Here is a 13,097-nt window from a genome sequence, read left to right as displayed (position 1 = left end):
AATTTAGCTTACCGGAGACGTATTACGTCTCCCGGAGACGTACAGACGTAGACGTATCGGACGCCTACTGCGCATGCGTGAAAACTGCCGATACGTACAGGCGCTGGAGACGTACTCCGGAGACGTATGCCGCGTGACGTCCAGCTTTACCGTAATCTCGCGAGATCTCACGAGATTTCAGCAGCCATGGAGCCAAGCCGCCAAGCTAAGCCAAGCGCCGATGGGATGGTGCTACGAGTGCTTGTAGAGTGCTGCTGTGCGCAACGGGCCACATAGTTCTTCCGTTTTCACATTAGCGTCATCAAATGCTGTAATACCCTTGCCCCGGCCGTGCCAAGAAAACATCATGCGCAAGCGTTTCAGTGCGGCGGACGACCAGCAAGTAGCTCGAGATCGCCACCATCCTATGCATACACTGTACAGCGCAGGGAGAAGGCGCCGTCGAAAGAAGTTGCAACGATTTCTAGGGATCCGCCGACGGCGAACGAGCGCTCGCTCCGCTGCGCAATGAAGGCGTTCGCAAAGGCCTTTGCAAGCCATCCAGCGTCAGAAAAAAAAAAAAAAGAAATGATTCTGGTAAGTCACTACCCACTACCTTCTCTGTTCAGACGATCGGACTGGACAGCGGACTGTCCGAGCGGAACAATTAGTTATCATATGTGACGAAAACGGCACTTTCGAGTAGCTCGGAATGGCAGTGACTCGGCGCCTGCCGATCGCGTGCGCTCCGAGTAGGAGTGGTGGTGGATGATGCTTTCCCACGATACATACGGCCCGCCCGTCTGAACACCGCCTAGTCGATTGCTGGGGAATAGCAGCGCAAAGTCAAAAGCCACTTACGTTGTGCGAATTAGATACATGATATTTCAGCATTTTTGCTAAGCATGGCTCGAGTTGCATAATATAATACACGTCGTGTAGCTGCTTTTGTTTACATGTGCATGTAAATGTGCACAGCCACCAGGAGCCACAATAAATGAAAATTGTTTGCAAGATGATTTACTTTATCTTCTCAGACAATTAATTGTCTGGCACCATTAGCTAACAGCACATGCTGAATGCAGTGCCAAAGCCAAATAGTGCAAGAGGTCATTTAATTTTTTTTTTGCTCCAAGCTTATGAACTTGTGTCCCTGTGTCAGCACGTGAAATGAAGTATTTTATGCTGTTGGACAAAACATTCAGGCACTGGAAGTCTTATTAGCATTTACAAGTCGCAGAGGCTGAACTGGTTTGCTCATTGTGTTATAAAAACACCTGAAAATTAAAAAAGGATCCTTGTTAAGGACCATTGCATTGAATGAAGGCAAGTGTCTGCATCGTGGCACTTTTCTAGTGTCCTGGCGCAACTTTCAGCTGCACAATTAGATCCTGTATTATGTTGGCAAGTTAATTACCAATCATCTGTGTCTCATATGGTTATTCCCTTTCAGATGAAAATGAGCCTGCAAGTGCCTGAATGACATGGTGCCCAGAGAGACTCATGATGATGAAAGAAATCATGACAACTCCCGGAATAGTAAGCGACAACACTTCTTATATTACTTTCTTCAATGTTCTTGTTGAACACGTTACAGCTATTTACAAAGCACTGCAATGTTCAGTCTTGATTCTCTTACTGCAGTGTACAAAGTGTAGCCAGAGTGCTAAAGTAAGCTCGTGCATGTTGTTATGCACCGGAAAACAGCCCAAGATCTCATGGCTGCAGAAATAATTATTTCTTTCATTTGTTTGCTTGCTTCCATGGCACAGCCACAAGTCTGCACAGTGTGGAGCCGCTGCCGTCAACACCAAGCCTGCAGTCAGTGCCCTTGAGGGGTGAGGACATATTTACTTATTTTGAGCAGCACCAATTTGTAAAAAGTTTTATTTATCTCAGTGCCTTAACAACTTACTATAGTTTAAAACTCAAGACTGCTTAGTACAACTGCACTAGAATTGTTAGCTTTTGCATTCATGCCAAAACTATGCATGGACCAGCAGCAGCAACAGTGCATTATACAAAATGTAATGGCCTATGAAAGCAGCGATAAATGAAATAAATGAGTAGGAAAACAAATTATTCACAAATTTTCATGTTCATGGTGCACACTCACGAGACCATCGCAATGCTTTGTGTATTGTTATGCTTGTCTCAGACTGTTTTGAACCTACACTCCATTTGGTGGCATGACTGAGTCTTCGGTTTGAGAGAAGAATGACGTTTCGAAGATGAGAGAACAAAAACAATGAAATTTGATTGCACTTCTGCAGACTTATGTACATACTTCAAAGGTCTTAACAGCAAAAGGTCAAAAGCAAGTTCATAGCAATGATAGACTATTGAGCCTCTTGCCCAGGGCCAGTATTGTTTTTTTTTTACTCCACAAGAAACCTTTAAACAATCAATCCAGCCCTCTCACAGAACTTTGGCCAATAAAACACGGCACATCTCTTCGGGTCAATCAGCCAGTCAATCAAACAGTATTGGTAAGCAATGTTCCTGCAGTCATACCTTGGGAACAGGCGAGGAGACATAGAAACTTCCTTTTTCACTTCGATAGCGTTGCAATAGTCTAACAAGGAGTCTGTCTGCCAGAAAAACACAGGGCATGTCTGATGTCACATACAGTGGATCAAAACAGCATCTGTAGAACTCAACTCCTAATGGATCAGTGTAATGGTTTTATGGCCATGTCCCTTCTCCCAAACAGCCACCGTATCTTTCTGTGCGGTGTGGCCTCAGGCACCCCTCTCCAGAATGTATTCATCATCGGGCAAAGCGTGGGAAGTTCCCACATGCTTTTTCTTTTTGCGGCTTCACACTTTTGTGTGATGTTTGCCTGGACGCGTGATGCATTTCCAGCTCTTAGGTCATTGCAGCATGCTGCTGTGCATGTGCATAATCAACGCAAAAGCTCAGAAGTAATATTTTATAGAGACATTTCTACCGCAATTACCCATTTGGTGAATTTTATTTATCCTCAAGAAAAGGATGGCAAAATTATATTATTTATTGTTTACTCCACCCTCCACTGTGGTCTTAATGCATTGGTTGATGTGAAAAAATGATTCAATTTGTTCTCAATGTGCATCAGAAGGAGCGTTCACTGACATAAAATAACATCAAATACCATGGAAAATCTTTTGCATATGCCAGCAACAGGCAAGTCCCAGTATAGATTGCTGTTGAACGTGACACTTAGCATTCTCTGCGAGCCTACAATTGTAATGTTCCGGCTCTCATTGCTGACAGCACGATTAAAAAAAATTTTTTTTTCTGGGAAAATAATCAGCGTTGTCTTTGAACAATTTATATTAAGTTTGTTTGATTGAAACCACAACAATAATGTTAACAGGAAGGCTTTGCTTTGCTTTGTCAACGTGTCTGCATCAGTGCCCGTCATAATAGAACAGTCATCTGCATGTGGTGGTGGCAAAACTAATAAATATCCAACAGGTGCAAGATAGGTGTCAACTTATCCGCAAAGATGACGGCCTGGAGTCCTTGGACATGGGCGACGTCAGCTAGTCGGATTAGACCTAGCAGAGTTTCAGGGCGTGAGCTCGACAGTAGTTTCCCAAAATTATTTTTTGTCTCTCGATTTATATTTTAGATTTCTGGACACGCCCATATCATATGTACCAGATCCACCCTATATATGTACGACAAATTTAATGGATATGTCGATGTGGGCAATGTCTTTGATGAACACTTTCAACAACAGTGGCCAAAGCAGGCTTCCTTGTGAAACACTGTTAGTGACTGTTAGATCGTTCAAATGGTGATTACTCAGGCATGCTATTTGTGTTTATTCTCCTCTCCTTCGGGGCAAGTGCCAAGGGATATACCCTACAACCTGTGTGCAATTCTGTTCACAACTATATAATCACACCAGGTAGATTGCTACAATGAGAATTCACTGCCTTTTCTTTTCCTTTCTTTTTTTTCATGAAATTCTAGTTTAAGATTTGTAATTATCAAAATACCCAATTGCTTGTCCATGAACCTTTTGTACTTGCTATATACCATGGCCTATTCCCCGCCGTGGGTATGTGCCATTACCACTAAAGACAGTCATCAATGGGTCTGATACATAGGTCAGGGGTGGAAGCAGGCTCAAGCATTTTGGAGCAGCTTTGGGAGCAGCGAGACAAGAGTTTTGGAGCAGCTTTGGAGCAATGAGACAAGAGTTTTGGAGCAGGTTCCTAAGGTCAAATGCCTCTGATAATTGTAGTAATTATTTTTCTCTTTCTGACAGAAAAAGATGAGCTCTTCCTTTTTATGCAAGTTCAATGCCTCTCCAACTTCGCACTCATTTCTGACAAGACAACGGCCACCAACTTGAAACAGACTAGCCAGCAAACAAAATGCTTGCTGGTGTGCTTTATAACTGAACACCTAGTGTGACCTTGTGACCTAACGCATTTGCCTATTCTGACTTGACAGATTCAAATGTCAAGTTTACCACTTCAATGCACTGAAGCAATGCCACTAATTTGGAGCTCAGATTAATGGACATGACATTTCTGCTCTCTATCTTGTGCATATCCTTTTTTGATCCTATGCCTGTGCTGATAAATTCCTGAGCAGTGGTCAGTAGTGCCTTCAGGAAATGTAGATGGCACTGAAGGGTAGCCTTTTCATCCTTCAGCATTTTTACTTCACTACCTCCTTCCAATAGTTTTATCATTCTTTGCTTGAGCAATGCTGGGGCTCATTTTTTAAATCTTGGCAATAGGCCCTGTATGGCTTTCCAACACTCTTGAAACGCTTCCTAGTGAGTGACATCTTTGGAGTACCAACCCATAACGATTCAAGTATGATTTTGTCTGCCGTAGGCCCGACAAGCTTGTTACTGAAAAAGAGGCTCGATAGGTGCCTGCTTGTTCTTAGACCACAACCATTAGAATAACTCATGTGGTTTTTCCAGTCGGACAAGTTTCCTTCCGAACGACTCACGGTAGTTTGCGCCTATCCGCTTCGCTTTTTGCTCTTGCTTCTCCCTCCACCGGCGATTCAAAAGGCTGAGAGGAGGTGCTACGTCACATGCACAGTGCATTTTTTTTGCAGTTATCTCCAATCGCCAGTGACTCATATTAAATTTACTTGCAAACAAATATTTATTATGCCACATGCTTCCTTCCCTTACAAAAATTTCGTTTGTATTAAGCCCAGTGCTAGATGCGTTATATCTTTGCCACTGGTGCAAAGACATTGTTTGCGTGTTGCACTAAATTTGATGGTAGAACATTAAAACAGCCAATTTGGAGCAGTTTTGGAGCAATATTGCATTTTGGAGCAGGATAGAGCAGGAAAAGCAGTTTGGGAGCAGAATGGAGCAAATGGAGTGGCAATTCCACCCCCGATAGGTGCATTCACAAGAGGAGACTGCTGCACTTCTGTGCCATGATATAGGGGTATGCCATATGCCCAGACATTTCATGAATAATCATGTGCGTAGTTATTCACTGCAATACCAGCTGGAGAGCAATATTAAACAACCCCCAGCTTTCTCATAACAGCTTTAATTTTACAGTAATTTCTGTGAACACTGCACCTTTTCATTCCAGGAAGGTAGAAGAATACAACACGGATGTTTTATGCAGCACATGGTGACGAACACTGCCCCGTGTGAAGATGGACATGTGGAGATCAGCTGGTGAAATCTTGGCAATCAGTTGACAAGATGCTGATTGCGCTGATGAAAGAATGAAAGTTATTTATGTTGGCACTATATCACATTGCAGATAGCACCAGTTTATTTTCTCCAAAACTCTCTCAACCATGTTCACTTTGCCAAATAAATCCCAAATACATTTTTGCAACACAAATGCTGTCGGTGTGTTTCTGTTCTTGCATTTTATGGTGCATAAGCAGCTAAGGCTACAGTTTCGCAAATACAGGTCCAAAATTATCTGCAAAGGGCATTACACTAATTTTAAATTGCATATTTTAAGAAATATTTGCATTGTGAGAATTGTAAACATATGCAATGACTCAAAAAAAAAAAATATGTGCGCAACCTCTCTCAAGTGAGCCTCAGCTACAACGTTGAAAACACTGTTAGTGGCCTGTGGTCACCACTTCACCAAAAGAAATTCAAAATGTCCCGTCACATAGTGGTAATTGCTAAAAACATATCATAGGTCAGTGTTTCTCAAATAAGGGCCCACGAAGTGATTTTCAGGGTCCACAAAACCCACAGCTGCAAAAAAAAAAAAAAAAAGATATGCGTGATAGCTTTGGCCTGACTAGACACAGTTTTGCAGGGTTAAAATCTAGGAGATTCAAAGGCGACATTAGTTTATGAAAAAAAAAAAAAAAGAGTGCGGAAACAGAGGGAGAGTGCATCTGCGGCATGCGTTGGTAAAACTCGAGCTCTGGCTGCACTACTGGATGGGGCTACAATGCAAAGCGTCTCGGGCATGATGACAACATGACAGCTCAATGAGAGTACAATTAATTCAGTAGTGTACAGAAAACTGAATAATGACTCTAGCAGTACATGTGATCAATAATTATATGAGCTCTGAATTAGCGGCATGAAGTGAAAAACCATAAAATGGCATCATCACTTTTTGCATCTGGTAGCACAGGTTCTCACTGAAGCCGTCAGACGGCCTGACGAAGACAAGCTGTGGTGGTTCGCCGCCTCGTTCGCCAAAGCAGATGGCACTTCACACATACAGACACTTTTATAACTCAGATGCCACCTTTCCTTAATCTAGACAATACACAAATGCATACACAACCGTTCGGGTGAAACACTAGAGACGGCCCACGCGGCACAACTCATGTACAGCGTTCAGACTGGTGGTCTAGTGCATATTTGCGGTCACAAGCATCTCGTGCCACTAACAGTTCGAAGTCAGCGTTGGGAACAAGTGAAGCCGTTGGTCCGGAGCACAGCTGTCAGGTGTCCACCAGTAGACGGTCACGCAGTCAAAGGAGCATGGGAGACAATGCCGAACCAAAGTCATCGCGTCCTTTCAGTTCGCCAAGTAGCGAGATGGTAAACCGAAACTGTCATATCGCTGCACACAACACTCGGGCAAAAACCCCTGCATTTGAACACGAACACTATCACACGCCACCCTAAATGCCACCACGCACACACCATGTCATGTTGAACACTGTGAGACGAGAACAACGAGAAAGTAGTCATGCACTGCTGCAATCAATCGAGATAAATATTGCTGCATCTCGCATAAAAAAAAAATTCATAAAGCTGCATCTCGGCATAACAGCGTCAACAAATGAACAGCATAAATCTTTGGGTAGCATTGTTGCATGCAGTGATGCTCATCTTGGAAATGGAGTAACTGTTCCAGAAGTGGACATGGACGTACACAGGCTCACAACTGTATTTTACTAACCGAAAGAGGACATATATACAGCAAGCAAAAGTATAGCGTTGAGCATGCGGTTTTGTGCACTTTATATATGTCATCGTTACTTAGTAAAATCCAGTTGTGAGTCTGCAAGCCTCCTGTCCACTTGTTTCTGATGTCCAAGTTTCCTAGTGCACTTACCCTATTTACAAGATATGCACCACTGCATGCTGCAATTATGCTGTAAGGAATACAGAGATGAATTTTGCAACTGTTGACAAATGCCTCAACTATGAAGGTCACTGCTTGCCATGCTTGTCCATATATGAGAAAGGCAGCCTAAAAAAAAAAAAATGTTCCAAATTTTTTGACCGCAGGACATAGGCCGACACTTCTGAAAAGGCACAAGGTATTGACCAACTGAGGCAGACACAAGACAAAGTAGATAGACACATGACAGCTGTACAAAGATGTTCGGTAGTTCATTGCGCAACTTTATACATGCGCCCTACCTGTTACCATCTCAAAGTTTGGTTCTTGAAATAGTCAATAAAAGCAAAATCCCATGCTACGCTGCCAAACCCCCCTCTACAGCTTTCCTAACACTGCTAATTGCCTTGTTGAAGGCAACATGATGAGGTTGCAGTACGGCACCTCCAAACAGCTTGTAGAGTAGAGGCCATCGGGGGTAGGCTGCATCACTATAGATCACATATTTATGACCCATGGTGATCTTCTGCAGGTTCTCAATGTGCACCGTCTCCTTGAGGATTCCTAAAAGATAGCAAGAATTAAAAATATAACCAATGCGGGTCTACACAGGTGCCTCTTCTTTTTGTATAATGAGATGTAATTACAGTTGCAAGTTTTTAGATACAATTTTTTTCCTACAAATTTATAAAATGCCACATGCTAACACAATCTTGCATCACATACTTAAGTGCCACGTTTCTTTACAGATGAAATGCTGTTTTTCATGAGGTGGGTCATTGAGTACCCTTTCCCAAAAACCAACTCAAAAAATATAAAAGTACTTGTGGAATTTTCGCAGCAGAGATGTTAGGCTTTAATTTGGAAATGCACTCCCCTGAATATGAAAAACATATTACAGCTAGTTACTGCAATGAAGACATGACTGAACAGGCTTACCTGCATCGTGACGTCTGCCTTTAAATGGCCCACTGGCAGACTATGGCATTGGTACACATTAGTGCCTGATATTTCTGCACAGGCTCCACTTGTGCCCAGAGAAGTCCTCCTTCTGAGCCACAGACGGTCGACAAATTTGCCTTGCTGTGCCATGATGAAACCCCAGCAGTTGAGCATGGGGGCCTTCCTTTGCATGCACCACCTGAGGAGGAAAAATTGGAGCGGCTGCAAGCAACGATCGCTTATAGAGTCCCTATAAAGTGGTCATGAGAAAATAATCTTTCAGTGTGCACCTTCTTTACTGTGCCGTAGCATAATACTTATTGCATTGCTTTTGAAAGAGTTCACTAGCGTTACCTCGTACAGGCCCGTCAATTTTAAGGTGAAAATCTTTAATGGCTCATACTGTCGGCATTCGTTTGTCTGGTCACACTATAGCTGTCAATCAAATGACGTCATGATGATGCCATCAGAAAAAATTAAAATCCTGTTTCCGCTGGGAGCCGAACCTCTATTCCTCGCATCCCCATCCGAGCGCTTTAGCCAACTGTGCAACGTTCGGGATCTTGAAACACACATCAAAATTCTCCTTGTCTACTGTAAGGATGATAGTAGCGATGACAATGAAGTTGGAATTAGCAGTGATGACATTAGCAATGATAATGACGGTGCATTTAATTCATAATGATGAGAGCAAACGTGATGCACCGTGTGCACCAGCAACGCTTAGATTTTCACATTTCTGCAGTGTAGATTCCGCAGTGCTCCCGGATTTTTTCAACACTATCATCGACACTTGATTTTTTTTTTTTTTTTTTCAAAGCAAGCGAAATTCAGAAACCTACACTAGGTTATTTTCTTTTTTTTTTTTTTTTTTTTTTTTTTTGTAATTGAAAGATCATATATACATCTCACTTTTGCAAAAACAGTTTGAGACAGTAAGGATGTAAATAAAGACCAGGAATTTCACAGAAATCATGTGCCAAATCAAAAATGAGCCAGATTCTGCTGATGTGCAGATGGAAATGAGCCAAATCTATTTTATTCTTGACAGCTTTCTTTCTCAGCTTTAGCATGATAGGGTGGACTACTGCGAATGTAAATTCAATTATTGCTTCTCCATAGCTACTTCCTTATCACTGTCTAGGATACGAAGAGATCACAGGAAAATCTGAAGCCAGAAGATAAGAACACTGGGAACATAGGCCTGCAGCAGACGAAGCAGTTTGTGCATAAAGCTAGCAAAATAACTTATAAAAGACTACATTCAGTTTAGCCTGTTGGCAGCGGCTTTCTGCATTTAGCAACATAAGCAAATAGCCGAAACTGGCAAGAAACGACAATATTTGCCGCTGTCTTGTCGCTTTGCATCCTATGTGCATCTACCATTCCCCGGCAATACAATGGTGCACTGAATTAAAATAGCTCTTCATTAAACACATTCCAACTAATTTCTACCAATAGAAAATAGCCTCACATCTTTGCTTGAAGCAGAAGCCCACTAAGCATTTATTTGCTCCCTTTAGAGCAAATCAGTGCTGCTGATTGTGTGACAATGAATATTACAACTCTTCATCAGCTGTGTTCACAGTATGATCATTTACAGGTATTATTTTCACAAAAAGACTAGAAACGACTCTGAAAAAAATTTCCTTCAGTCGAAGTAGGGTCAAATATAGATTTTCATATCGATAAGGGCCAAATCCAAAATTGCTTACATTGTTTAAATTATTGCATAAAATTTTATGAAATTTCTGTGTTGAGTATTTCTAATACATGAAGCAAATTAAAAAATAACTTGTGCTGATAACAACCTTTTGCGTATTTCTCAGTTTGTGTTTCCGTGGGCTTCCCTAATTTAATAAAAAAAAATATTGACTTGTAAGTGTGCTAGTGTTTATGTTGATGACCTTATGCTGTGCTAGTGATAAAATCGAAAAGCAGCATAGCACTGGTTGCATTCGGGACGTTAAACAGTTTCACTAAATTCGATGTCGACAAGAGAGCACCTTCCCAAAGCTCTACAACCGAGTTGGAGAGCAGGGATATATATATATATATATATATATATATATATATATATATATATATATATATATATATATATATGCCTGTGCACAAGTGTGCCTAAGTTAATTGACGTAAAAAAAAAAAAAAAAAGATCAATGATTACAGCAGACGTTCGGTGACTGGGCACGAGTCAACTGCAATCGTTAATGTATATTATGTTTTACAGTAGCCAAAACTGCTCGCCTGCTAGAAACGACACAACGTCGTTACGCGCCAGAGAGCATTGGTCCTATGCCATCATCCCTAGGAGCATGAGCGCTGGTGCCTTTCGACTACAAAATGGTAGGGTTTTGACGTAGTTATATCGAGTAGAAGGCTCGGTAGCGTTTATGCACACATGGAAGCTGATGGGGATGATGTGCAATGAGTAGCGCGAGAGTGCGTAGCAGTGTGCACGCGGGATGATACGACATCCCGCCCCGCTTCTCACAAGGAATTTATCGCTTTAAATCCGCTCCGGCCCTTTTTTTTTTTTTTTTAATTTGAAAGCGCTATAAGCGGTCGCACAAGTGTTAGACTGTTTTGATAAGCTCTGAACCTCAGGATTAGCGCTAATTCGCATTCAAAGATGACTACTGAAACGCCACAGCCAGTCAGCTTTGCTTTACATGTTTCGGCGGGCATATTTATTTGACACAGAAAGCACTGCTATCAATAATTTGGCTTGTAACCGTCAAGCCACCACAGCCACCACACCATGCGCTACTTACCTCGGAGAATCGCTGAAGAGCTTGCAGATCAAGCCACTTGTCATATCGTAGAGTAGATGACCGAAGTAAAAATCGAGCTGTGCCAAGGTGCCTCGGAGCCGGAGACCCTGACACGCTGCGCACTGATGACCTCATTTGGAATTAGGAGGGCTAACTGCAGCTCTCCGAAATCCTCTTTCTAGAATCTAAAAATCCTGTTGAACACTATGTTGTTGTTGGCGCCGATGTTGAAGGGTACCACGCTCACGTAAGTTCCTTCGAGGCTTTGGAATATCGCGCTCCCGTTGAAATCAATGCATGTCTTCAAATTCATCCCATGATAGGGTGCTCAAAAAAGCTGCCTGTCGTGAAGGGTGAAGGATGCTGTCGGCATGATGTAACGTAACGTGGGCAGGTTGCACCGATAGCACGAGCAAATTCTAGCACACGACCGAACACCAGCAAACACGAGCAGTTGTTTCCTTCCTCCATGCGAGCACCAAAACAAACGGATTTAATGCAACTAGGCTTGGATTGTTCAGGCTTGCTGCAGGTGGCAAAGTGGTTAAAAGTGAGCTCAAATTAATAATTATTCGAAACACAGCTAACACATCAACATGATGACTTCGGGGGATCTGCATGTGACATTTTTGTGACATTATTTGAAGCATTTATTAGAAATAGCTTCTATCTTTTTTTATTGGATAGCCATCATCATCATCTGCATGTACGTCTAGCGATACGTCTTACGTATGGGCGATACGTACAGCCACCATAGTACAGCTAAAACGTGTTTTGCCCGGTGTGAGCCGAATACGTCTACATCAATTTTCACGCATGCGCAGTAGGCGTCCGATACGTCTACGTCTGTACGTCTCCGGGAGACGTAATACGTCTCTATTTCTCGCCGACCGCGTCATCCGCGTCGGCCACGCATCCCAGCATTCCTCACGTGCAGTGAAGATGGCGGCCGCGCGCGCATTTCAGACACTGTTGCGGAAAAGCTGCTAGAAGGCATTCGAGGGCAGCCCTGCGTCTATGATACCAAGCGGATTGACTACAGAGACGTTCAGAGGAAAGGAAAATGCCTGGGATGCAAACTGTCAGTAGAGCGGCCGGGCACAGCTGTGAGTTCTTCGCTGCGGTGCGTGTGCCATACACGTTTTAATGCATTGCTCTAGGAGGTGTAACGATGGTGTTGTTTCACTTATCTGCAGTACATTCAATGGAAGAATACCAAAATCTGCGGAAGCGGCTTCGCATAGAGTTGTGACCTGTACACGCCGGAATCGAAGGCCGTACTCGATTTGGCCACACGGAACGTCAGCGGCTCAACAACCAGGGAATTCGCGAAATTTATGGAATTCTACAGGAACTGCGGCCGGCCGGCACTTCTGTTGCTGAAGCTTTCGGGGAACGGCAATTTTGTCCATTTTAATCCGAAGCACGCTCTCACTTGAGACTGGCCATGGACTGCTCCTTGCCGGACGTGTCGTCTGCTACACGCGGCGCGGAAGCATATGGAGCGGCCGGCATACACGTAGCTGGTACGTGCTCCCGCTGCTCTCTACACGGCTGCAGCGTGGTTATGACTACATTATGGCAGTTCTGGCTTCGAAGGCAAGCATTACCTCAGAGAACGCGCGCGTTTGTGTGCTGAGAAACTTATTGCCATAAAAGAAGTGTGACAGCGCTGTCGACTGGGTCGCTAGAACCAGCGTTCTTGTAACGTTTCTGCTCTTCGGTTTCATTTCTCTTTATTAGGCGTATTAAATTTTGACGTAGCCATTCATCGTGCTGTCATAACATTTTTCGCTTCTTATGTAACCTCTACCTTCTTTTCCAATTTCAGTCCAATTTGTGGCAAGGATTCAAG

General features: G+C 43.0%; 1 protein-coding gene and 1 long non-coding RNA gene across 2 annotated transcripts; one reads left to right on the top strand and one right to left on the bottom strand.

The window, feature by feature from the left end:
* Window positions 1–998: 998 nt before the first annotated feature.
* Window positions 999–5,690, top strand: LOC146182928 (uncharacterized). The gene is made up of 3 exons (XR_014708691.1): window positions 999–1,518; window positions 1,752–1,817; window positions 5,553–5,690. It is a non-coding gene; the product is annotated as an uncharacterized LOC146182928 (long non-coding RNA).
* A 107-nt stretch (window positions 5,691–5,797) lies between these two features.
* Window positions 5,798–11,905, bottom strand: LOC146182927 (uncharacterized). Its single transcript, XM_084608979.1, has 3 exons — window positions 11,243–11,905; window positions 8,463–8,664; window positions 5,798–8,087 (listed from the first exon to the last, which is right to left on the bottom strand). Exons 1-3 carry the CDS (start codon window positions 11,284–11,286, stop codon window positions 8,022–8,024), a joined length of 312 nt encoding a protein of 103 aa, XP_084465105.1. The 5' UTR covers window positions 11,287–11,905; the 3' UTR covers window positions 5,798–8,021.
* Window positions 11,906–13,097: the final 1,192 nt, after the last annotated feature.

Source organism: Amblyomma maculatum, chromosome 7 (genome assembly GCF_055883805.1).
Source record: "Amblyomma maculatum isolate TAMU_Amacu chromosome 7, ASM5588380v1, whole genome shotgun sequence".
NCBI lineage: Eukaryota > Metazoa > Arthropoda > Arachnida > Ixodida > Ixodidae > Amblyomma > Amblyomma maculatum.
The sequence above is the reverse complement of the archived record's forward strand: the minus strand, read 5'-3'. Positions and strand labels throughout refer to the sequence as shown.